Genomic DNA, 26,461 nt, shown 5'->3' on the forward strand with positions numbered 1-26,461 from the left:
GGGTCCCGACGACTTTCTTACATCCGGTCTCGACTGTATCGACATTTCTCTTTGTCCGTGTCCCCTTGTCGGAGTCACCTTGTCTTCGTCTTGCCCTGTGTCTGTCAGGCTGTGTACGACTTCCTTGTCTCCGTTCCGCATATCCTTCTACTGTCTCCGAGGTCTCTGTCTCCCTCTTTCCCCCAGTGTCTCCCCAGTCCCCGTTCCTGCCTTCCATATGATTTTCTATCCCAGTCTTTGTCTCCCAACTCTTTTTATCCTTTTATTCACATATTTTTCCAGGGTGCATGTTCATCTTGGAGCGGCATTTTTTTCTTCTTCACATTTGGAGGTGTAGAGAATTCTGACCCACAATTTTCTGATTGCGAGCTCTGTGCTCAACTAACTGAGCCAGGCAGACACCTGAAGGGTACAACCAAAAAAAGAATTATATCACATTTGGGGAGCTTTAGAGTAAATATTTGGTGTAACATTTCTTGTTTTCTGCCCATGTCTCTTAACCCTTTCACCGCCAAGCTCGCATTTATGCACAGGCGTGGTAGAGGACCCATGTCACTGAAAAGTGACCATTCATTAGTCTGTTATCAAGGAACCTACTGCTCTTAACGTTCGGTGGTAGGATAGGCCATATTTTCTATATATCGCAGAGGGAATCCCCAGCTATTCTGAGTCACGGTCTTTTCTGTGTTTATACCACAAGGGAATTTTGTACTCTAAATCGACTGGCGGTTAACTCTCTCCGGACGAAGGATACGTGAGCATTCCTACACAAAAAGTATTCGGTTTCAGACGACGGAATGGAATAGCATTTTCAAGAAATAAAAATCCATCACGCGCTGTACACGTGATTTTGTGATTAGCCAAGCAGGTGCGCCATTCTGGGTCACTTCACAACCTGCCATGTGTGGCCCGTCTCGCACACACGCTGACAATATGTGCTTGTACAAGTAAGTGTTCATCTCTGTGAGTGTGTGTGTGTGTGTGCCGTGGAAGCTGCGATACTTAGACTAGAAATGAGTGTGTGGAGGAGGGGGCTAGAGGAGGTGCACGGTAATGCGTGTGTGTGTGTGTGTGTGTGTTGGAGCTCATGTACATTTATATGTATTTGACTGTGCTTTCATATATGTGAAACTGCATGTTTGGTTCATTTCTGTTATGCATGTGTGGGTGTATGTGTGAATGTGTCTTCATATTTTACATTTATTCGCTTATTTATCACCATTGTTGTCTTATTTATTTATTTATGTTTTATTATTATCATTTTATTAGTATTACTAATATTATTACTACTACCTTTTTCTATATTATAATTATTTATTTATTTATTTATTTATGCAAGCTTATCTATTATTTATTCCCCCGTGGTTTTTTTTTTTTTTTTTTTTTTTTTCTCAAGGCCTGACTAAGCGCGTTGGGTTACGCTGCTGGTCAGGCATCTGCTTGGCAGATGTGGTGTAGCGTATATGGTTTTGCACGAACGCAGTGACGCCTCCTTGAGCTACTGAAACTGAAACTGAAACTGCTCGCGTGCCAGCCTGTTAGCAAAGCGGGCGCTTCTCAAAATGTTGTGGAGCGAACAAGGCAGCGACGGCAACGTTTTGGGGTTGCCGAAGTACTTGAAATGCTACAAACTGAAGGGTCGGACATTGAAGAGGTGGATGATGACGAAGAAGAAAGTGAATTTAATGCAGAAAGCGAGCATGGGAATGGTGATTCAGGGTGAAAAATTGGCAGTATTTTCTACATATGGCAAAACTGTAAAAATAAGATGAGAAATTTGATTTTTTTAAAATATGTAATAGCTCAACACGTAATAAACCAGTTCTGAAAGTTTCATTTTCTTACTCTGTATTTTGTTGTTTTTTTTTCCAAACCCTTACAAATGGGCTGTCTGTGGGGAAAATCAAGGGAGAAAACTTGTCATCCCGAGTGAGTTAACCCTTTCATCGCCAGTCAATTTAGAGTGCTAAATTCCCTTGTGCTCTAAACACAGAAAACATGGTCTCTAGGAATAGCTGGAGATGCCCCTGTGATGTGCAGCAAAAAAATGTGGCCTATCCTTCCACCGAACATAAAGAGCATTAAGATCATGGACAACAGACACATGATCTGGTCACCCTTCAGTCAGACATGGGTCCTCTACCTAGCTGGTGCATAAATGCGAGTTTGGCGATGAAAGGGTTAAGCTGTCAAAATGACAAAAAACAACAACCACCACCAAAAAAAACAAACAAAAAACAACAACAAAAACATTCAAAAATGTCAAGCAAAAAGACCTGTTCTGCTTAGACATTATTTCAGCTAAAACAAGTATTGTAGAATATATTGGAGAAGGTCACGCAGCCATCAATATTTCTTTCGCTACAGCGCAAACTTTTTTTTTTTTAATCCAAGAAGCGCTTGTTAATTCAGATACTTATGTTTCCTCTACGTCCATCTATTGTCCAGTCCAATGTTCGTTAAAATCAGCACATTAGTTCCTGAGATATAGATACAAGAGTACACGGCCGCCTAAACCTTTTACCTTAAGTTTCAAAACAACACTTTGTGTGCTAAAATTGAAAGTAGCACGTTCTAGCCAAATGACGATGCATCTTTAGCGAGTGAAACACACAGACACACACACACATCACTGTCAAACTGACAGCTAGCTACGTTCATTAAAGATTCTCAGCAATATGCAACTTCACACGTAACAAAAGACGTCCACCAACTCGCCACCATGCTTAAGTGGTTATTGTCGCGGATTTAGGAATGGGGGTGTGAGTCACAGGAGGGGTCGTTGGTTGTTTTTTTTTTTTCAGGCCTGAGGCTGAATGTGCAATGGGCTCAAATTAGGAAAATAAATAAGTGAATAATCATGGATGCAAGTGGACAAAGCTAGATGCTACCCAGAGGAGAGCGTGCGTGTTTTGTGCAACATAAATTCGTGTTTTTGTCTGTTTGCTATTTTTTCCATTGTGACATTTATTCGCGCTTTACGTTCAGCAGGATAACGTTTTGGTAAGTGAATGACTGCCTGTTCAGTTTATTCATCGATAAACTTAGGATGATGTTACTGATGATATTAAAAATAAATTCCATTCCTTGCCTTCTGACGCGCACCCTACCACCCTACATGATTGACAGATGTCAACTATTTCTTGACAGAATAAAACTTGTTTTATACGTCTGAACCATGTCCTGAACCTGAACCCTGCCCTGAACCTGAAACCCGCTCAGAACCTTGTGCTGAACCCTCTCCTGAACCTGAACCCTATCTTGAACCATGACCTGAACTAGATCCCTGCCCTGAACCCTGTCCTGAACTCGACCTGAACCTTGTCCTGAACTCTGCCGTGAACGAGAACCCTGTCCTGACCCTGAACCCTGTTCTAAACCTTGTCCTGAGCCTGAACCCTGTCCTGAACCTGAACCCTGCCCTAAGACCTGAACCCTGCCCTGAACAGGAACCCTGTCCTGAACCTGAACCCTGTCCTGAACAGGAACCCTGCCCTAATCCCTGAACTGAACCTGGTCCTGAACCCTGTCCTGACCCTGAACCCTGTTCTAAACCTTGTCCTGACTCTGAACCCTGTCCTGACCCTGAACCCTGTTCTAAACCTTGTCCTGAACCTGAACCTGAACCCTGCCCTAAACCCTGTCCTGAACCTGAACCCTGCCCTGAACCAAAACCCTGTCATGAACCTGAACCCTGTTCTAAACCCAGCCCAGAACCGGAACCCTGTCGAGTTCACAGATGTCTCTGATCGAGATCCTCAGAGAAAAGCATGGAGGCTAACTGGGTGACATCAACATCCACCATAAAAAAAAATCATTCTTTGTAGTAACTTGACTAAAAACATAAACCATGCCAAAAAAAAACAAACAAATCAACAACTACAACAACAACAAAAAAGACAAATCTTCTGACACATCGTGTCCTATCAAAAGGAGGAAATATATTTCATCATACATACATACATATTTACATATATTCATCCACACACAAATAAAGGAATTTTGTGCATGCAAAACAAATGTCTGACATTCTGTTGTTGCAGGGATAAAAAGATGAGACTTAGTCATCACAGATCTGATGACCACACACGCATCACATTGCCATAAAAAAGACCAGATCTGAGTCCTCCCCACTACGCAAAGAATGAACGAAAAAATAAAAGTCATCCTGGCCAAAATATATTGGTGCCAGCTCACAAGTATAAACGCGCGCACACACACACACACACATATATATATCTATATCTATAGTAAACAAATGTTTGTATTTTCTCAAAAAATAAATGAATTATAAAATAACAATAACAACAACGAAAAACATAAACGGTATTAGAAGGTAAATGAAAGACAAATGGAGTGGCAGGGATGAAGATTGAGAGCAAGACAGAGAGGGGAAAGAGACTGAGAGAGAGAAGCAGAGACTGAGAGAGAGTGAGAGACAGACAGACAGACAGAGACAGAAAGACAGACAGACAGGTAAAGTGGAGAAGACAGAGAGAGAGACAGATGGAGGGAGCGGGGTGAAACACAGGGAAGATGGAGTGCAAAGGGAAATAAGAGAGATGGGAAATAATCCACTCATTGACAGTGCTCCCCCATTCCACCCCCCCTTTCAGATACGGGAGACCACATACACACACACATACACACACACACACACATTCTCTTTCTGACAATCACCCCCAGCACCCCTCTCTCTCCTACACACGTTAATCATACACTGCCAAACAACAGTCTCACTTTTTATAATTCTGAATCATTCTTCATCCTATGAAGAAATCGGAATAGAGGGAAAAAAAAGACACTGCAAAAAGGTGAAGGCTTCAAAATCAGATGGCTGTGTATATGTTGTGATGAGTTATATTGCTCTGTGATGTGGTTCTGTGTGGCCCTGCTCTACAGGTGTCATATAGTGTTACATTCTCTGTGATGTCGTTCTGTGTTACTCCACTCCATTTAGCATGATGTCATACAGAGCTCCAATTCCCATGATGTCATCCTGAGTGAGGTCTTCAATATGATGTCATGACATCAGTGATCCACCCTGTATGATGTCACACTGAGCCTTTCTGCTCTCTGATGTCACTCTGAGTGACGCTACTCAACAGGATGTCATGATGAAAGCTGTTTACTCCATATGATGTCGTTCTGAGTTCCGCCTCTGATGATGCCAGTCTGTATGATTTGTTACAGACACTGACCTAACAGTGTGTGGTGTGGCCCACTTCAGAATGAGAGGGTTCACATGATACCATTGTGAGTGGGACTATCGCTTTCAACATCATAGAGAGAATCCACTCACTGTCTGTGACATCACAGTGGAAGGGACATCTCTCAGTGAGTGACATGATAATGGAGTGGATTGTTTGCACAATGTTGCAGTGAATGAGACATGTCTCTATGTATGTATGTGACCCTAGTCCAGCCATTGCATGAGACCTCACAGCAAGTTGAACAAAATGTATATGATGTCGCGCAGAGCCAGAACAGTCTGAAGGGTGTGACAGGGACACATTATATGACACCGTGTTGAGTGATGTTCTGCAGCTGGGCGCACACGTCACAGTCAAACTGGAAACTCTGGAACACAGGCACACAACATTGGGCAATTGCAATCAGTGAAACAGAAACTGCTCCTGATGCATGCAGCATAAAATTTGAACAGGTTTTACGCCACAAAATACAAAGAATATACATGAACTGATAAACTTACAGTGAATGAATATTTTATATGCCAGCCTCATGGTGAGAGAATCAAAATTAATGAAGTTTATGCATTGACTATTCTGTGAAATTTTTTTTATCACTTATTTAGTTTCCTTAAGATGCTATCATTAGGTTTCCTGATGACAAAACAGCAGGTGAACTTTTAACAGCTGAATGTTTCCCTTTTTCCAGTCTCCGGCTTTCTGAAAGGGTGGCTCTGTGAAAAGACAATGGATGATTTATTCATAGCAAGGCCACTGCTCTATGAAGATGCAGTCAGCATGGAACTCAGTCTAGCTGATCAACCTTTCCTCCCCTCTCATTCCCTCACACACAGTGTTCCCCACAGAACAGAGAACAGAGAACTCCCTCCCACACACTGTTCCCCACAGAACAGAGAACAGAGAACTCCCTCCCACACACTGTTCCCCACAGAACAGAGAACAGAGAACTCCCTCCCACACACTGTTCCCCACAGAACACAGAACTCCCTCCCACACACTGTTCCCCACAGAAAGAGAACATAGAACTCCCTCCCACACACTGTTCCCCACAGAACACAGAACTCCCTCCCACGCAGTGTTCCCCACAGAACACAGAACTCCCTCCCACACACTGTTCCCCACAGAACATCGAACTCCCTCCCACACACTGTTCCCCACAGAACACAGAACTCCCTCCCACACAGTGTTCCCCACAGAACACAGAACTCCCTCCCACACACTGTTCCCCACAGAACACAGAACTCCCTCCCACACACTGTTCCCCACAGAACACAGAACTCCCTCCCACACACTGTTCCCCACATAACAGAGAACTCCCTCCCACACAGTGTTCCCCACAGAACAGAGAACACAGAACTCCCTCCCACACACTGTTCCCCACATAACAGAGAACTCCCTCCCACACAGTGTTCCCCACAGAACAGAGAACAGAGAAATCCCTCCCACGCAGTGTTCCCCACATAACAGAGAACTCCCTCCCACACAGTGTTCCCCACAGAACAGAGAACTCCCTCCCACACACTGTTCCCCACATAACAGAGAACTCCCTCCCACGCAGTGTTCCCCACATAACAGAGAACTCCCTCCCACACAGTGTTCCCCACAGAACAGAGAACAGAGAAATCCCTCCCACACAGTGTTCCCCACAGAACACAGAACTCCCTCCCACACACTGTTCCCCACAGAACACAGAACTCCCTCCCACACACTGTTCCCCACAGAACACAGAACTCCCTCCCACGCAGTGTTCCCCACATAACAGAGAACTCCCTCCCACACAGTGTTCCCCACAGAACAGAGAACAGAGAAATCCCTCCCACACAGTGTTCCCCACAGAACAGAGAACAGAGAAATCCCTCCCACACAGTGTTCCCCACAGAACAGAGAACTCCCTCCCACACAGTGTTCCCCACAGAACAGAGAACAGAGAAATCCCTCCCACACAGTGTTCCCCACAGAACAGAGAACTCCCTCCCACACAATGTTCCCCACAGAAAGGGCACAGAGAAATCCCTCCAACACAATGCCCCCCACAGAAAGGACACAGAGAACGCCCTACCCCATCCCACCCCACCCCCACCCCCCTGCTAATGCCGGAGACCAAGAGGAGAGACTAACCCTGGAGTAGAAGTACTTGGCACGGGTGGAGTCCTGCTTGATGCCCAGACCGCCTGCCAGACACCGCGCCAGGTAGAAGGCTGCCATGCTGATCCCCTTGCAGATGTAACCCGGCAGACAGTCTGTCTCCTGGGCGATGACCTCCACATCGTTCAGCACAGCCACTCTGTCATCATTCAGCATAGCCACTCTGTCATCATTCAGCATCGCCACTCTGTCATCATTCAGCACAGCTTGTCATCATTCAGCACACCACCCTGTCATCATTCAGCATAGCCACTCTGTCGTCATTCAGCACAGCTTGTCATCATTCAGCACACCACCCTGTCATCATTCAGCTCAGCTTGTCGTCACCATTCAGCACACCACCCTGTCATCATTCAGCACACCACCCTGTCATCATTCAGCACAGGTGTCATCATTTAGCAAAGGTGTCATCATTCAGCACAGCTGTCATCATTCAGCACACCACCCTGTCATCATTCAGCACACCACCCTGTCATCATTCAGCACACCACCCTGTCATCATTCAGCACAGGTGTCATCATTTAGCAAAGGTGTCATCATTCAGCACAGCTGTCATCATTCAGCACACCACCCTGTCATCATTCAGCACACCACCCTGTCATCATTCAGCACAGCTTGTCATCATTCAGCACGCCACCCTGTCATCATTCAGCACAGGTGTCATCATTTAGCAAAGGTGTCATCATTCAGCACAGCTGTCATCATTCAGCACACCATCCTGTCATCATTCAGCACAGCTGTTATCATTCAGCACAGCTGTCATCATTCAGCACACCACCCTGTCATCATTCAGCACACCACCCTATCATCATTCAGCACACCACCCTATCATCATTCAGCACTGCATGTCATCATTCAGCACAGGTGTCATCATTCAGCACAGCTGTCATCATTCAGCACACCATCCTGTCATCATTCAGCACACCACCCTATCATCATTCAGCACTGCATGTCATCATTCAGCACAGGTGTCATCATTTAGCACACCACCCTGTCATCATTCAGCACAGCTGTCATCATTCAGCACACCAGCGTGTCATCATTCAGCACAGCCTGGAACCATTCAGCACACCACCCTGTGTGTGTGTGTGTGTGTGTGTGTGTGTGTGTGTGTGTGTGTGTGTGTGTGTGTGTGTATGATAGATATTCTGAAATATGGAGAATATTTTAATTGTGTATTCGCATGTGTAATGTGCAGAAGACAAATGCCTGTAAACCCTCCACCCCCAACTCCCATCCCACGCCTCCTGCTCTCATTTTGAAAGAAAACATCAACACAAGAGCAATTCAATCAGGCATCACGGATGGATTCATGGATGTTGTAACACTAGACAAGCTGACTGACTTGCTGGCCAGGTCAGCTGCCTTGGTGAACAGTTTTCGCTGGTAGAAGAGAGAGATGAGGTTGCCCATAGCGTAAACGTTGCCGCGGTCAGAGGCGTCCTTCAGACAGATGTAGGCAGCATCCGTGTCCTTCTTGACGCCCAGGCCATACATGTACATCACTCCTAGTGCACCTGGGGACACACCCACCACCTTGCGTCGGACACACCTGATTTAAAGGGTGGGCTGTATGAATGCAGTCTTTGCACCACTAAGTTTGTTTTGCATTAAGAATGGTGTTTAGTCTATGGAATTTTGCGTAAAGTTAGGAACGGTCTTAACGCTAATCAAAATCAGTACTACTATGATTGTTCATGCAACCCAGCCCAGGACCCTTATACAGCCAGGAATGAAGGACATCTGTTGTGAATGAATCATCACTACAAGGCGATTCAATCCAAAGTACAGTGAATCATTCTTGTCAACCATGTGTCATACAGGTTGGATTTATAGCTTGATGACAAAAACAATTCATTCTGACGAGAATGTTGTGAAAACAGCAATTCTCACAAAAAAGCTTGGACATGCCACCCAGCAAACAGTTTATGAGTGGCTAAATATGATGTTCACAAGAAGCTGTCTGAGGACAGAAACCATCCTGTGTTGTCTTAAAACCTGCATCTGCCTGGATGTACTGAAGAATGAAAAAAGTCTCCTCCAGAAGTGTTCTGATCAAAATAATCGTTATGCTGTCACATTGTTCACACCATTGCTATGGAATAATGTCATTTCTCTTTAAGAGACTGTTCATATCACTAATGTCATTTCACTTCTTTTTCAGAGATTCAGAGACAGATAACTGATGGCAACGCATTATTCACACTAACCTGTTACCACACTGACTTGTGTCACAGTATTCACACTGAATTGTGCCAGAGTATTAAAGCCAACACTGCTGTGGCGAAGTCGTTAGCATCTCTGGCCAAAAATTAGAGGATGTAGATTTAAGCCCTTTCAGAGGTGGGGTTCATCTAGTCTATGGCCAGCTTCTACCCACAGTTGACTGAGCATGCAATGGGCTTGAATGGGAAGACTTGGACCATACGGTCATGGGTCATCCACTTCATGGATGTGTCTTTGGGATTCAAACTTCCTGACCAGCTCTGTAGGTGTCTGTGTTTGTCAAGCGCGTGGTTGATGCTGGGATGTGAAAGAAAGCATGAAATCAGCCTTGTGACATTGTCCCAAACCTAAATGGACCTCCACAGCAGCATCGTTGCAATCCTTGCAATCATTCATTATCAAGATTAGAACAAAAAAAAGTATCCATGTATGAGTGAGTGTGAATGTGTGTGTATGGGTGTGTGTGCCAATATGGTTTAACCATGTATGGAGGGATGTAGGAACAGGTGTATATATAGATGTATGAGTGGATTCATACATGTGTTATGCTCTGTTTTATAAACTGAAAGTATAAAAAAAGAAAAAGAAAAGAAAACAGAAAAAGCTGTAGTGCAAGCCTAAAATCTAGCTGAGTGTGTGAGATGTTTAGAAACAAAAACTGGCAGCACAGTAATGAATGTAAAATATGGTGTACCACAGCGTGATACAATGTGTACCTCAGTGTGATGCAATGTGTACCTCAATGTGATGCAATGTGTCCCTTAATGTGATGCAATGTGTCCCTCAATGTGAAAAATGTTTACCTCAGTGTGATGCAATGTGTGCCTCAGTTTGCAATGTGTATCTCAGTGTAATGCTATGTGTACCTCAATGTTATACAAATGTGTGAGGGCACAATAGCTGAGTGGTTAAAGCGTTGAGCTTTCAATTTGAGGGTCCCGGGTTCAAATCTCGGTAACGGCGCCTGGTGGGTAAAGGGTGGAGATTTTTCATATCTCCCAGGTCAACGCAGACCTGCTAGTGCCTGAACCCCCTACGTGTGTATATGCAAGCAGAAGATCAAATACGCACGTTAAAGATCCTGTAATCCATGTTAGCGTTCGGTGAGTTATGGAAACAGTAACATAGCCAGCATGCACACCCCTGAAAACAGAGTATGGCTGCTTCCATGGCGGGATAAAAATGGTCATACACATAAAAGCCCACTCGTGTACATATGAGTGAACGAGGGAGTTGCAGCCTATGAACGAAGAAGAAGAAGAAGAGATGCAATGTGTACATCAATGTGATTCAATATGTATCTCAGTGTGATGCAATGTGTACCTCAGTGAGATACAATGTGTTTGTCAGTGTGATGCAATGTGTATCTCAGTGTGATACAATGTGTACCTCTGTGTGATGCAATGTATACCTGAATGTGACAGAATGTGTAACTCATTGTGTTGCAATGTGTACTTGAAATTATGGAATATGTATCTCATTGTGATGCAATGTGTACCACACTGTGATGCAATGTGTATCTCAGTGTGATGCTATTGCATAGCTCAATACAACGCTGTTGATTAAATCAACATCAACGTGAAATTACTGTTTACTGTAGTATGATGACTATTGTGTACATCAATGTAAATTCACGGTGCACAGGCAATGCAAAAGTGTCATATTTGAACATCGGATGAAATCAATACAGTGCAAAAAGCATTTTATCCAAAAAGGCAAAGGAAACAATTTTTTGTAGTGAATATAACATGGAACAAATCATAAATCATTCTGTGTGAAAGTAACTCTCTCATTGTGTGGGGCGAAGAAGGAGGAGGAGGAGGAGGAGGAGGAGGAGGAGGAGAAGAAGAAGAAGAAGAAGAAGAAGAAGAAGAAGAAGAAAAATGTCACTTGGAGACAAAAACAAATCAAAAACAATATTCAACTTTTTTTTCCTTCTCTAAATCATTAAAAAAAAACAAAATAAAAAACCAAAAAAAACCCAACAAAAAAAAACAACAACAAAAAAACAGAGGAGAGGCAGCAGTGCACAGTGGCATGATGAAGAAGTGGTATCCACCTGTCTGTCAGCCAGCGGCTGACTTGCTGTCCAGGACTGCATGTTGGAGGGAAGGGAACAAAGTCATGAAATGTGCACACACACACACGCACACACACACACACACACTCACGCATGCGCACGCATACACACAAATAGACGCATGTGTGCACACACACACACACGCACACACACACATGCACTGCCCACTCACTCTCACAACACACAGTGCGTTTGCATTCACATTCATACATACACGGTGAAAATAACTATGTAATCAGGTTTCCCCCCACACTTTCAGTGACTGCCCCTTAATCAAAGCATCCATCCGGTTTTTTTGACAAAGAAAAGCAAGACATATATCACTGTCATACCACTGAAGTAAAGATGGTAGTTTCGTAAGGCCTGAACGAGTCAAAACTGACATCACCTTTCAAGGTATCATATTGTGACCATGACAAAAAAAAACAACCTCCCAAGATGATGCTCTGCACCTATCACCCATCCCCTCCATCCCCCGCCCGTCCTCGGCATCCATCCACTCTACAGTCACAGTTCAGGGGCTGTCCCTTTACTATATTGCATTGAATTACTCTTTTGTGTTTTGTCACAGCAGATTTTTCTGTGTGAAATTCTGGCTGCTCTCCACAGGAAGAGTGCAAGAGTGTATTGCTACAGTGCAATGCCACCCTTATACATACATACATACATCCTGTCAAAGTGGATTTTTTTGCAGAATTTTGCCAGGGACAACCGTTTTGTTGCTGTGGGTTCTTTTTACATGCACAAAGTGCATGCTGCACACAGGACCTTGGTTTTTTCATCTCCTCTGAATGACTATATTTCATAGCAGTCCATCCTACGTGTCTATGGTCAGTGTCTACAAAGGGGCACCTACCCTGGGACTCAGTGCTGCCATTGCCGCAGGCCTCTGAGTGCCAGAAAAAAGCCTTGTCCAGGTCCAGGGAGTCGTTCTCTCGGGAATAAAACATTCCCAGGATGCTCTGAGCCTTGACACTGGCCTGTGGGTTGCCATCGTCTGCTGCCATTAACCACCACCTGAAACACACACACAGACACAGACTCCCCTCACTGTTCTGTCTGTCAAGCACACATCTAGTGTTTTGTCTATTTTGAGCATCAGGAAATAGGTTTCATCACCATCAAGGGGTCTTTGGAAATTCAGTCCATTTTGGGAACAAAGTTGAAATCTATTAGTTGTGGAATTAAAGTCACCACACAAGATAAACCAGAGTCATGAAAACTTTCTTGTAAATCACCAATACAAATTTCTTCAATGTGACAGCAAGTATTGCGTTCATTGTAAAATACAGAGAATGCAGGTGATGTATTGACAGATATCAACAAGATGTTTTCTTCCCACTCCAACTACTGTTTTGCTATCTGTAAGAAAACCAGCACTCAGTAATGTGTTGTGATACCAATATCTGTTCATTCAAATAACATTGTGACCAGATGGAGTCTCCCTCTTGTTCTAACAGATACATACTGCCTGCTCAACTGCACTCATAACCACTCATCTTCTACACACATACGCAATGACACACACATACGAAACACACACACACACACACACACACACACAGATATGCACACAAAGAGACAGAGACAGACACAAATGCACATACGCGTGCGCACACGCGCGCGCGCGCGCACACACACACACACACACCTATGTCATTTATAAAATCTTCAGTTCCCTCTGCTTCCATCAGAAGTGTCTTATATGATAACCAACATGTGTTTGAAATAGTTCAGAGTTTAATATGGAGCCCAGCTGGCTCTTTGTTGTGATTGTCCTGGATATTTCGTTTATACTCTTCTTCCTTTTTAGATTTTTTATGCTTATTGAGGAGAGAGGAACAGGGAAAGTAGTGATGATTTAAGGCATGGGTGGGGTGGGGGAGATAATGGATTTTCGTCTAAAATCATGAATGTGGATAGACAGACGTTAAGCAAAAGAATGAATGGACACACATAGACACACAGAGTTACAACTATATGTAACTATTTAAAAAAAAAAAAAAAAAAAAAAAAGAAGAAAAAAAAGATGTCCAATGCATATACACATGATACTTGAATGCAAGAGTTTAAATCAAATACATTTTTATCTGATATATCCAAGAGTTCACTTGTATGTATTTTTGACAATTTCAATGTATCAACTCACATTTCAGAATGTTTGTTCCACAATCCAGTTGGACATTTGTTCATTACTGTTTGAAGTTGATTTTTCCAATCATTTTTCTTGTGTTCCATTTTTTTTCTTGCATTTTGAATGCCCTTTCTCTCTTTCTCTCTCTCTCTCTCTCAAATATGAGGGTTTACATGCATTCACTTACCCCTTCCCTCCTCCTACTCTTTTCTCCCCTCTACCCTCCACACCCCCTCCACCCCCATCTCTTTTTTAAGAAGTGGACAGAGGTAAAATAGAGGACTACAAACACAGACACAGACACAGACCCGCACACAAACACACACACACACATACACACAAACTGACCGTTCAGCTTCAGCATCAGACTGAGGTTTGACCCCATACCCCTGGAAGTATGCACGGCCGATGTTGAACCTGACAGCAGGCAGCAAGTGTTTGGCATGTCTGGATGTGGAGCTGGCCAGTTTCTTCATGAGCTCCAACGCTGTCTTCTGTTTCCCACACATCATCATTGTCATCATTAAAACAATGATAATAATAACAACAACAATAATAATCTTGATGATGAAAGCACACTTACATGGCATTTTCAAACTCTCAAAATACTTTACAATTAACATTTCAGTCAGACAGACAGTTCACAGAAACACATACACACACGCAAACACACACACACACATGCGCGCACGCGCACACACACACACACAGCATGGGCAAAAAAATGAATGTAGATCACAAAATACAAATAGAGTATCAAAATTATATTATGACTGTTTGAAAAGGAATGTTTATTTACTTGTTTAAAGGATGTGAGCAGGGGACCGTGACAGACTGGAAAAAGCAGTGAACTCCAGGGATGTGCAGTGGAAGAACTAAAAGCGCCCCCCATCCCACCCATCATGTTTCTCTCTTTTGAATACATCATGATTCATAACACCATGCTCTCCTTCACAGCCACACCACAACATGACTCCACAAATCAAATAAAAAATCAAACCATGCTACTTATAATAAAGCCGCCTGGAATAGGTTCATTTCAGGGCTAATAATCTATGAATTCTGAAAACCTGTCTAGAGAAAGCAAAAAAAAACCCCAAAACAAAACCAAAAAACCAAAAAAAACAAACAACCCCCCCCCCCCCCCAAAAAAAAAAAAAAAAACCCTGACAATTTAAATAACATTAAAAAGACCAATTCACCCAGGAATTATTCAGTCCATGTAAATCTAAATCTAAATCAAGTTGCAATGTTTATTTTTAGGAGCTGGAAAATCATGTCATGAGAAACATCCTGAGACAAGGTCTTTATAGTGAGCATCACAAGCACACAACAATACATCACCCCACACTTCTCACACACTGCCCACATGCACCAACCTCTGTTCGCATACACACACCCAGCCAAACCACTCACATATCCATCACAAATCATCCATTCACATACATCCACACTCACCCACGCTACCCATACAAAAGACCCTCCCTCCTCCGCTGCCCATCTCCCCACTACACCTCCCACCCATTCTCCCACACATGCCAACTCCCATCACACATCCAAACCCCCCACATTCACACACACCTCCCAGATACTCCCTCCTCCCTGCACACACACACACACAGACTCACAGTGTCTTGTCCCCCTCCGATACCATCATACATCATGACGCTGAGCTGGTACAATGACTGGAAGTCGAAGTCCTTGGAGCGATCGAAGTAGGTCCAGGCTTTTTCATAGTCACCCTGACCAAAACACATGCACACATGCACACACAAATACACACACACACACACACACACACACACACACACACACACACAACCATGGTGAATGATTGACATAGCTCCAGGTTTTTTCATAGTGACCTGTGTGCAACATGCACTTAGCACACATTAAAGAACCCACGGCAAGAAACAGGTTGTCCTTGGTGTAATTCTGCAGCAAAATCCACTTTGAAAAATAAAACAAATACAAATTCAGACAGAAAAAAAGGGTAGATTGCATTGTGGCGATGCACTCTCCCCAGGGAGAGCAGCTTGAATTTCATACAGAGAAATCTGATGTGACCGAAATACAATACGATACAATACGATACGATAAGATACAATACAGCACAGTACAATGCAATACAGCACAGTACAATACAACACAGTGAAATGCAATCTGGTACAGTACAACACAATACAGTACAATACAGCACAATACAACACAATCTCCAACACTACAACACCTGCTCAAAGAAGAGCAGACCAAGCTGGAAGTAGGCGCGTTTGTCCCCATCTTTGATGCGATCCACCAGGATGTTCTCCACACGCTCAAAGAGTGCTTCTTCCGTCAGAGTGGACAGCCCTGGGGCGTGCTCCCTAGCCTGCTGGGCAATATCTGTCAGGATCTTCTGCTCCCGTGGAAAGTGCACACGCTCGGCGGTTACATCTTTGGTCAGCTCCATGTTGGAATGGACACAGTCAGATGACTTCACTGCCCCCACAAACTTCAAACTCTTCCCTCTTGGCTCTGCAACATGCAAAACCAATAAATAAATAAACAAATAAGCAAAAGAAAGAAGGGATAGAAAAAAAGTATCAAAAAAAAAAAAAAAAAAAAAAGAAAAGAAAAGAAAAGAAAAACAGAGAGATTCAGAGAGAGAGAGAGAGAGAGAGAGAGAGAGAGAGGGGGGGGGGGATAGAGAGAATGGATGAATTTTACTTTTTGATAGTAAAAGAGTATGCAAAATAATGTTGTTGTTTTCTTTCATCCGGTCCCCAGTAAGAAAATAAAGAGGGGGTGGAGTTGGGGCCTGGTGGGCAAAGGGAGAGGGAGTGGGGGGCATGAAGGAAAAGAACGAAAAAAAGAATCATCATACCCAAACAGCAAATATATTATAAAGCAGGGATACATGAATAATTAATTAACATTGATAGCTAATGGAGAATGAGAGGAGAGATAACCAAAAGGGCAGTGAGAGAGAGAGAGAGAGAGAGAGAGAGAGAGAGAGAGAGAGAGAGAGAGAGAGAGAAACGGGCAGACGGGGACACACACACACAGATAGGCAGACAGAGTCACTGAGAGAAAATGTGTGTGTGTCACAGAGAGAGAGAGAGAGAGAGAGAGAGGGAGAGAGAACGAACGAACGAAATTTTATTTTTCCAGGGTATTGAGATAGCATAATGACAAGAATGCTTTTTTCCACCCAGCCCTGGGGTACAAAATTAAATAAATAAATAAAAAAAGAAAACGAAAAGCACAAACACAAATAGAGAAAATTCATATCAGAAGAGAGGAAAAGAGGGGGGTAAGGGGGTGGCTGGGGGGCGGCGGGGGGATGGGGGGGAGGGTGTGGGGTGGTGAGAGGGAAGAGAGTAAAGAAGAAAAGATGAATTGAGAGTGAGAGAGACAGACAGACAGACAGACAGACAGACGGACAGACAGACAGACTGATAAATCGACAGAGGAGAGAGAGAGAGAGAGAGAGAGAGAGAGAGAGAGAGAGAGAGAGAGAGAGAGAGAGAGAGAGAGAGAGAGAGAGAGAGAGAGAGAGAGCATAACTTAATGCTAATTGTTTCTTAAGGATTGAGAGTTTATGAATGGCTAATTCTTTCAGTCTCTCTTTGCTCATCTACATCTCGAAGAAAAAGAAAACAACAACACTCCAGAAAACAAACCATACAAGTTGAACACACACACACACACACACACACACACACACACACATCAATGAACTTATCACTGTTGCTATATAAATAAGTTTTTAGTTGATAACATGCTAGTTCATTACATGCCTACCTCCCTACCAGTAACTGTCTACATAAACAGCAGATACTACAATATGTGTGAACATAAGCCTAAAACAGTGGTAACAATATATGTAAGGTGATTCTGCCAATTATTATGAATTGTTGCAACTACCTCTATATGATACATTATGCATGACTGTGTTACCTGCACTATATGCATTGTCCACCAGTGTATATACAGGCTCTATATGTCCAAAACCTTCAACTGAGGACAAAGACACTTCAACTCCTCTGGATCAGCCTATTCTGTACTCAACGAAACCATAACAACATGACTGGTTGCATCAGTTAAGCTTACACCAGATCTGATGCTTTTCAAAAATCCTCTTGATAAAAAACAGTTTGCGATGATGGTGAAAATATGAGCTGTCTGACAGGTTTATTTCAAATATGATTGCTCATCAGACTGATCATTACAAACCCTGGTACATTCAGTGATAATTCACGAAAATAGACATACAGGCAGGGGATACAAATGGTTCCAAAACTGAACTTTCACAAACACTGGACGGAATAGTATTAAGCTCTGTCTTTTCCATATATCTATTATACTCTTGTGGAATTAATTAGTACAAAGCAACCGAACAATACGTCATTGTGCAGTACATTATATCACATTTGATGATATGAAAAGGTTTTCTTTATCGATGTCGGATGACAGATAAAAGATAATGATATCAGATACCCCGACATATCACCATATTGTCAATATTCTATCGTACAAAACCGCAACTTAAATGTACAGTTAAAGCGTTCATCATTGTGTTATAAGTGTTCTTAACCTCTAACGAAGTATCATACAAGACACAACAGACAGTTGGAAGACACAGACACTGTTACCTTCAAGACAGAAGACACAAGAGTTATTGCCCTTCTGAAGCGAAATGTTACCATAACAACTGATATGTAAATAGATATATATATCTTTTCAAAAACTAAAATATTTTCTGCGTAAATTTGTATAATAAAATATAAATGTTGATTAAAATAATAGATAAAGTTTGATTTGAAAAGATAAATTAGTACTAATCAATTTTGCTGCGAATCTATCCCGGATGTGATTTTACTTCTGCAATGAGTTTGGAACACTGAAAAGGTAATCCAGTGATATTTTTCGAGGAGTACATTATCCTCAAAGTATTGTATTTGATTCGTGAAACCAGTCCCTCGTCTTCTTCTATGCATGTGACCCGATTTTTGGCCTAATTTCTCCCTTGGAAGTGGGTTGAGCACGGAAGTTGAAAGAGGCGTCTGCTACGACTAGGACAGACAGTATGGCAGTTTTATCGAAATCAGACTGATACACTGTGCCGCCAGTTTCATGTTTACACAGTGATACATAGCGCTAGTAACGAAATAAATAACAATCGATTAGGGGTTGAATAAGCCTGCTTCCAGTGGGGCCGCCGACTTGGAGTGAGGGTGGATCGGTTGGGAAGAGGGGGTGTATTTTTGTAAGCAGATGTGTAACAAATCATTCCGCACGCCTTGCCACCACCAAGAAATTGAAACTAAACTGGGGTGTGTGGGTTGGAAGGTATGTATGTGAAGATGGATGGGTGGGAGGGTGAATGTGTTTGTGGATGGGGTGTATCAGTGGGAGGATGGGTGAGTGGGGTATGTAATACAGTGTTTGGGTATCATTTGGAGACATATGACAGAAGAAGGTGCAGAATGTAAGATAACACAGGGTTGAGAGCAGAATATTTAATAACATGTCAAGACTAGGCAGGATAGATTGAGAAGAGTCCCTTTTCTTTGCACTGTTCCTGGTTGTCATGTACACCCTCAGGAAGCCAAACAACCCGCTGGCCCTGTTCACTGCATTGTCATGGTAGTCCCACTTTCACTGGCATTAGTCAGTGGAAATGATTGCACCCATGAACTTGGTTTGGCATTCACAAAGAGGTGATCCTCATGATTAGTATAGATTCCTTCCAGTGTGGTTTTCCATCTGGTCTTGTCAATAGCAGAGTATTTTTCTCGGTGGAAGACTTTTCCATTTGTTTTCCAATGACAGCAACCTGCAGAGGTTCCCCAATAGAAGGCTCTGATGTTTTGGATCTAGGATGTTGTGATAAATACATTGTCTGGAAAGAGGTGTGTTGTGTGCACTTGTATCAGGTCAGACTGTATTGAGTGAATCAGAATTTCTATATAGTGTTTTTCAGAGATTTTGATGATTTTGAAACTATAAAAGGATTCAAGTATATTTGTATATGGTGATAGACACAGAAACAGAGCCAGAGAGAGACAGAGACAGAGACAGAGAGAGGAAGAAGACAAGACACAATTATTTATTTCTAAAGGTAATACTAATGGATAAGCTCAGATATAATTATTTTGTCCATTCCCTGACCTGAATAGGGTCTAGATAAGTCACTTCTAAATGATAAGGCATAAGCAATATAGTAACAAAATATAAAAGAAACACACATACAAAAACCATGATTTTGTTGTACTGTGAGTAATGATGCACAATTATATTGATCAATTGCAACAAAGAAAGAGAGAGAGGGGCTATCAGTCACCATATGTGTGTGAAAGACAGAACACATGATGTGTGCTTTGTGACACATGTCAGCCACTGTGTGTATGAAAGACAGATAAGAGTGATATGTGCTATGTGACATGTGTCAGTCACCATGTGTTTGAAAGACAGAGCAGAGTGATATGTGCCATGTGACATGTCAGTCACCATGTGTGTGAAAGACAGAACAGGTGTGGTGTGTGGTGTGTGATATGAATCACGCAACATGTATGTGAAAGAACCAAGTGATATGTGATATGTCAGTCACAATGGGTGTGAAAGAACAGAGCAATGTGTGCAATGGGACATGCCTCACTCACTATATTTGTGACAGACAGAACAGAGTAATGTTTGCATTGTCGTATGTGTCACTCACCATGTGTGTAAAAGACAGAACATAGTGCTGTGTATTATGTGACATGTGCCATTGACCATATGTGTGAAAGACAGAAAAGTGTTATGTCCTATGTGTCACTCATCATGTGTATGAAAGACAGAACAGAGTGACATGTACAATGTGACATGAGTCACTCTATTTGTGTGTGAAAGACAGAACAGTGATGTGTGCTTTGTAACAGTGATGTGTGCTATGTGACATTGGTCACTGTACATGTATGTGTATGAAAGACGGAACAGATGTATACTGTGTAACTTGTGTCATTGATCATGTATTTGAAATACAGAACAGTGATGTGTACTATGTGATATGTGTTAGTCACCTTGTGTGTGAAAGACAATGCAGAGTGAAATGTGCTATGTGACATGTGTCAGTTACCATTTGTGTGAAAGACAGAACACAGAAATGTGTGCTGTGTGACGCAATGCTCACTACTCATTTCGCCATCCACAGGCGCACCAACCTGCAGCAGAGACCAATGAGTTCTGACGGACAGTCGGGGCGAGACAAGCCCCACTCCCACCTGTTGAGAAGAGCATCCAACCAGAAAATGGCCCTGAAAGAAAAGATTGTGCAGATTTATGAGGCTTTCTTCCAGGTAAGTGCTGGGATGAACTACAGGGTTTGCAAACAATTAAGGACCAACTGGGAACATGCATATTTTTCTTCTTGAAGGCATGGTGAAATAATCCTGTTTTCTGTAAACTACTGTGTATGCAACCAATGTAATGAGTACCTCTCATAAGGTGCTTTCTTGCACACTCATTTCATTTTGTACATTGAAAAACTACAGCTATTGTTTATTAACCACTGAAGAACTGTACATTTTTTGCTGAAATCTTGATTCTATTGTGCATTTTTCAAGTTGTTCACGGTGCATGTGTGCCTGAAACAGCTGCTCGTGTATTTAAGGAGATTCCAGTTATAGCCGATATGAACCTTGCATGATTTAAATCATCTATTTTTAAACCTTTTACGGAAATATACCTGCTTTTATGAAGTAGTCGTTAACTTTTTATGAAGTCAGTAAGTTGGGCGTGACCGGAAATTCTGGGGTCAGAGTGTCCATGATGTCAGCCTGGTTTTGGACACTGGTAGTGAAAAATGTTGTGACAAGTGAGAGGAATTACACTGGTGTTGGGATTGTAAGACTTTGACATGTTCCATCATCTACCTTGAATTGTATTATGTATCATTTTTATCTTCCCTGCATTGGGTTAACTCACTTGGGATGACAAGTTTTCTCCCATGTTTTTCCCCACAGACGGCCCATTTGTAATGGTTTGTAAAAAAAATTACAAAAAATACAAAGTACAGAGTAAGAAAATGAAACTTTCAGAACTGGTTTATTATGTGTTGGGCTATTACATACATATATATAAATCAAATTTCTCATCTTATTTTTTTACAGTTTTGCCATTATGTAGAAAATAATGGCAATTTTTCACCTCAAATGACCATACCCACGCTTTCTGTAAGTAAATTCACTTTCTTCTTCGTCATTATCCACCTCTTCAATGTCCGACCCTTTCAGTTGGTAGCATTTCAAGTACTTCAGCAACACTAAAAGTAAAACATTGCCGTCGCTGCCTTGTTCACTCCACAACATTTTGAGAAGAACCCGCTTTACTAACAGGCTAGCATGTGAGCAGACGGCCGGTCAGTGACTTTGTCAGTGTGTGTGCAAGATGGGCCACAGATGACAGGCTGGCCAATCATACCATTCGGTTGTGGAGTGACCCAGAATAATGCGCTCTGCTTGGCTAATCACAAAATCACGTGTACAGCATGTGATGGATTTTTAGTTTTTGAAAATGCTATTCCATTCCATCGTTCGAAACCAAATACATTTTATGCAGGAATGCTCACGCATTCTGTCTTCCGGAGAGAGTTGAGTATTGTTATCTTCTCTGCGTTGGGTTATGCATCATGGTCTTCCCTGAATTGGGTTTTGTATCATTATCTCCCCAGCATTGGGTTATGTATCATTTTTATATTCCCTGCATTTTTGTTATACATCATTACCTTCTCTGCATTGGGTTATGTATCATATTCCCTGAAGTGGGTTATGTATCACTAGCTTCCCTGGACAGGGTTATGCATCATTATCTTCCCTGTGTAAGGTTATGTATTGTTATATTCATTGAATTAGGTCAAATATCATTATCTTCCCTGCATTGGATTAGGTATGATTATTTTCACTGAAATGGACTATGTTCCATTATATTTCCTGAACTGGGTTATGTATTGTCACTGAGCACAGGCCACCATGTAGTGTTTTATACAGTTGTGGTGGTCAGAAGATGAGCATTATCTGTCAATAAGCTGTTTTGCCATCTGTCAACATCAGTCAGGAGGCTTTGCATCTGTGGACATTTTATGCCAGGAAATGTTACCAGTGATTTGTTTGCTTTAGCACAGTGGACAGGACTATTAAAGTGATGCCTTGTTTTCTTCCCAGGGAGAGGACCCATCATATGGTAACCCCAACTTTTGGGATGAGCTGTTTCTGCTGAAGGTAATATGTAAAATGATCCGTTGAACATGGTGTACTATGTGTGTTGTGTGGACAGTGTTGTGTCTCCATCGTCCTCTGTGTGCAGTGTGAAGGGAAATAGGTGTACTGTATGTGTACTGGACAGGAATGGACATAACTCCTTATAGAATAGCATGGTTGTATAAAACATTAGCATGGTTTTGAGCTGTGAGATATGTCTGATATAGACTTTCTGTGTATTCTGGACTGGTGATGAAAAGAATAGGACTCAGTATGTATGCTGGTCATTCATCTAAAATAGTTATTGATAATTAGCTATATGACATTTTAATGTCAGATAACCCCAAGACTGCCTATATGACGAGATAACTCGTCAGCGCAAGCATGTACGCTTCGCTGCCACAATGATGAGATAACTCGTCATTGAAATATTCTGACTTTTCCCTGGTTTGCATTCAGTTTGTTGATAAAAATACTGGTAGCTTTAGATTGGGGAATCTTTCTAGATTCTATTCATAGCTAGAAATACCATCTACGTCATGAGGCAGTCCTATTTTTTGAACGTTTTGGTTGGGTTACTGGCTGCAGTGTTTGCCTGACTCCTCTCCTCGCTCGCTCAACAAAATGTTGGACTGACGCCGTGCTCAAGACATGCAATCGTGGTGAACTAAATCAACTAAGATTGCTTTCTTTAGCTGATGCTCAGAAAGGATTGAAGCCTGAATTTGAAGGAGACGACAGTGATGAATATTTATAGGACAATTTGATAGAAACTAAAGGGAGCAATCAAGAGAGAGGCCAAGATATGACTATCAGTAAGTGATACTGGCTGTACAGCTGTAGCAGACAACAGAAAGTGACTGAATTATTAGCAGGACACAGTGTGAGCGATTTTCTTGGCACTCAGCCAACGCAGTCTGTTGAGAACTGGATAAAGTGACCATGTGAGAGGGGTGAAGAGGAGGGGGGCGGGGGGTGGGGGTGGGGTCAAAGACTGAGGAGGCGTGGCCTCACATCCATATTATCACTTGGAGAAGTCACAATGCATTGTGTATCTGTCTCTTTAAAAAAAAAATTTTTTTTATTGTGGTTGTTCTAGTATGATTTTGTGTGTGCAGATATCCATTTGTCCAGAAAAAATGATATTTTAGTGCAAATTACCTGACTGATGTTTGTAATGAACAAGTTGAAAATGTGACAAAAAACAAAACACTGATTTCAAAACAACAGCATGTCACTGAAGATATATAAAATGGGAAAACATCACGTGTTTTGTATTGTTTATTCATTTACCTTTCAGAAAATATATACTTTTATGGGTCTTTCTCCAATAACAAAGAGCACTGAATTTTTTGAAAATTTATACCTGTTTTTTGTGAAAAAACCCTGGCAAATAGATTTCACTTAAATCTTATTTTTCTGACAGCGAAAGGGTTAATAATAGATGATTTGCTGTTGTACCTTTGGATAAGCTGACAAAAAAACAGAAATAAGTCAAGGATGAAGAATGAAAGATTTTGGAACTGTGTTGCTGGAAAGTATGAGATTAGCAATGAATACCTTTATCCTGCTACACAAAAGAATTTGCATTATTTATTGTATTTTGTCCACAGTGGCATACACTATACCTAGTCTGTTTTGTTTTGAATGAGTCATTTTTCCATCTTCAGATAAGGGACTGTATTTTCCTGCTGGTGATAAACTAAATGTTTATTGCGTTAATTTCATATTGTATGCAGTTCTGTTTGAACTTATTCCAAGCAGAGTTTTCTGCTGGAGGAGTGTAGCATTCTTGTTAAGATAGAGGAAGGGGTTTAACATTTAGGTCTGAGTTTTTTGCTGGTAACCTTCTCATTATGATATAAAGAACAATGAAATGGTATCTAACAGAAAGATATCACAGTATGTGTGTGTGTGTATGTGCGCGCACGTGTGTGTATGTCTGTGTGCGTGCGTATGTATGTTTTCAGGTGAACACAAGTTTCTGGAGAACGAAATAGAGAAGCTGAATGGTGAAGGTTTGCTGAACCTCAAGGTGAGATTCTGGCTGAGAAATAGAATGGTTATGTGTTTTCAAAGCTCTCGCTGTGTCAGCTCCACCATTCTGATCTTGTCTGATCCTGTGTTTGATAAAACATGTTCTAAGGCTTCAGTCCAGTCCTCGGTGTCAAAACCTGCCCAATGTGGCTGTGGTAACTAGTGTAACTAGCCAACACAGTGTGACCAGCCACCACAGTATATATAGCAAAATCCATGACATCATTGATAAGCACATAAAAAGTAGTAACTGCCTTTCAAACTGTCACCACACCAATCGGAATCCCATTTCACCAAGGTTTAGCAGTCAAGGGGTTAATGTATTTGCATTGGCTGTGTGATGGTGGTGGTGTGTGTTAGCTGGCCATGATTTTTCTCTGTAAGTCTGTTGTATACTGCGGTGCCCTTTGCTTCCACTGTAACTGTAGTGACTGTAATGTTAGTGAGGTCTGTTGTTAGATGCAAATATCGGAAATGTAGTACCTTATGTCATATTGTTGTTTTAGAATTTAACTGATTGAAAACATGGGTTGTATTGTAGTTAGTTGCAAATATCAGAAATGTAGTACCTTATGTCATGTTGTTGTTTTAGAATTGAACTGATTGAAAACATGGGTTATGTTTGACCTATGTCATGGTGTTGTTTCAGAATTGAAATGGTTGTAAACATGGGTCATGTTTGACCTATGTCATGTTGTTGCTTCAGAATTGAAATGGTTGTAAACATGGGTCATGTTAACCGTTTCAGGACAACTTCAATCTGCTGTTTTTCCGGGCTACAGAGTGTTTGAAACAAGATAACCCTATCCGAGTGGTTAATGCACTGCAGGTGAGTGGTCTGTTGCTTGTTGTGTCTCCCCATCCTTCACTTCACTTTGAGTGGTGGTCTGGGTGCTAGTCTTTTGGTTGAGATGATAAACCAAGATCCTATCTACAGCATGCACTTAGCACATATAAAAAGAACCCATGTTAATAAAAGGGTTGTATCTGAAAATATTTTGTAGAAAAATCCGATTTGTGCATATAAAAAGAACCCATGCTAACAAAAGGGTTGTCTCTGACAAATTTTTGTATAAAAATCCACTGATTGTAAAAACAAATAAACTTGCAGACAGAAAACTGAAAAAAAAAGAGGTGGTGCTGTATTGTAGCAACATGCTCTCATGGAGAGCAGCCAAAATTTCACACAGAGAAACCTGTTGTGATAAAAAGTAATGCAGTGCAATGCAGTGCAATACAATGCAGTGTAACAGTATGCCCAGATCAGTCATGGGACAGCAGTGCAAACGCTGACATCTGAAGCATTTGCCTGTACAGATGTTAGTGATGTCAGTGGAAAAACTGACCACAACTGCCACCACATGTATTCCACATTTGTATTTGTATTTCTTTTTACCACAACAGATTTCTC

The 26,461-nt window shown here is 41.9% G+C and overlaps 2 protein-coding genes across 3 annotated transcripts in view; one reads left to right on the forward strand and one right to left on the reverse strand.

Moving 5' to 3' along the window:
• Window positions 1-942: 942 nt before the first annotated feature.
• On the reverse strand, window positions 943-18,448 carry LOC143298153 (LRP2-binding protein-like). 2 transcript variants are annotated; one of them, XM_076610900.1, is made up of 8 exons: window positions 18,430-18,448; window positions 16,026-16,309; window positions 15,424-15,537; window positions 14,144-14,289; window positions 12,518-12,678; window positions 8,701-8,872; window positions 7,329-7,494; window positions 943-5,580 (listed from the first exon to the last, which is right to left on the reverse strand). In XM_076610900.1, the coding sequence occupies exons 2-8, from the start codon at window positions 16,242-16,244 to the stop codon at window positions 5,515-5,517; spliced, it is 1,044 nt and encodes a 347-aa protein (XP_076467015.1). In that variant the 5' UTR covers window positions 16,245-16,309; window positions 18,430-18,448; the 3' UTR covers window positions 943-5,514. The 2 variants fall into 2 exon arrangements, with proteins under 2 accessions (XP_076467015.1, XP_076467006.1); XM_076610891.1 differs by having other exon boundaries at window positions 18,372-18,433.
• A 178-nt stretch (window positions 18,449-18,626) lies between these two features.
• LOC143298166 (armadillo-like helical domain-containing protein 3) overlaps window positions 18,627-26,461 on the forward strand; it is a 39,756-nt gene continuing 31,921 nt past the window's right edge. The window contains exons 1-5 of the mRNA XM_076610911.1: window positions 18,627-18,685; window positions 20,970-21,114; window positions 22,978-23,041; window positions 24,984-25,048; window positions 25,799-25,879. Coding sequence (XP_076467026.1) covers window positions 20,995-21,114; window positions 22,978-23,041; window positions 24,984-25,048; window positions 25,799-25,879 — 330 coding nt within the window. The 5' untranslated portion in view covers window positions 18,627-18,685; window positions 20,970-20,994. The remainder of the gene's footprint in view (window positions 18,686-20,969; window positions 21,115-22,977; window positions 23,042-24,983; window positions 25,049-25,798; window positions 25,880-26,461) is intronic.

The sequence above is a fragment of the Babylonia areolata genome, chromosome 2, assembly GCF_041734735.1.
Source record: "Babylonia areolata isolate BAREFJ2019XMU chromosome 2, ASM4173473v1, whole genome shotgun sequence".
NCBI lineage: Eukaryota > Metazoa > Mollusca > Gastropoda > Neogastropoda > Buccinidae > Babylonia > Babylonia areolata.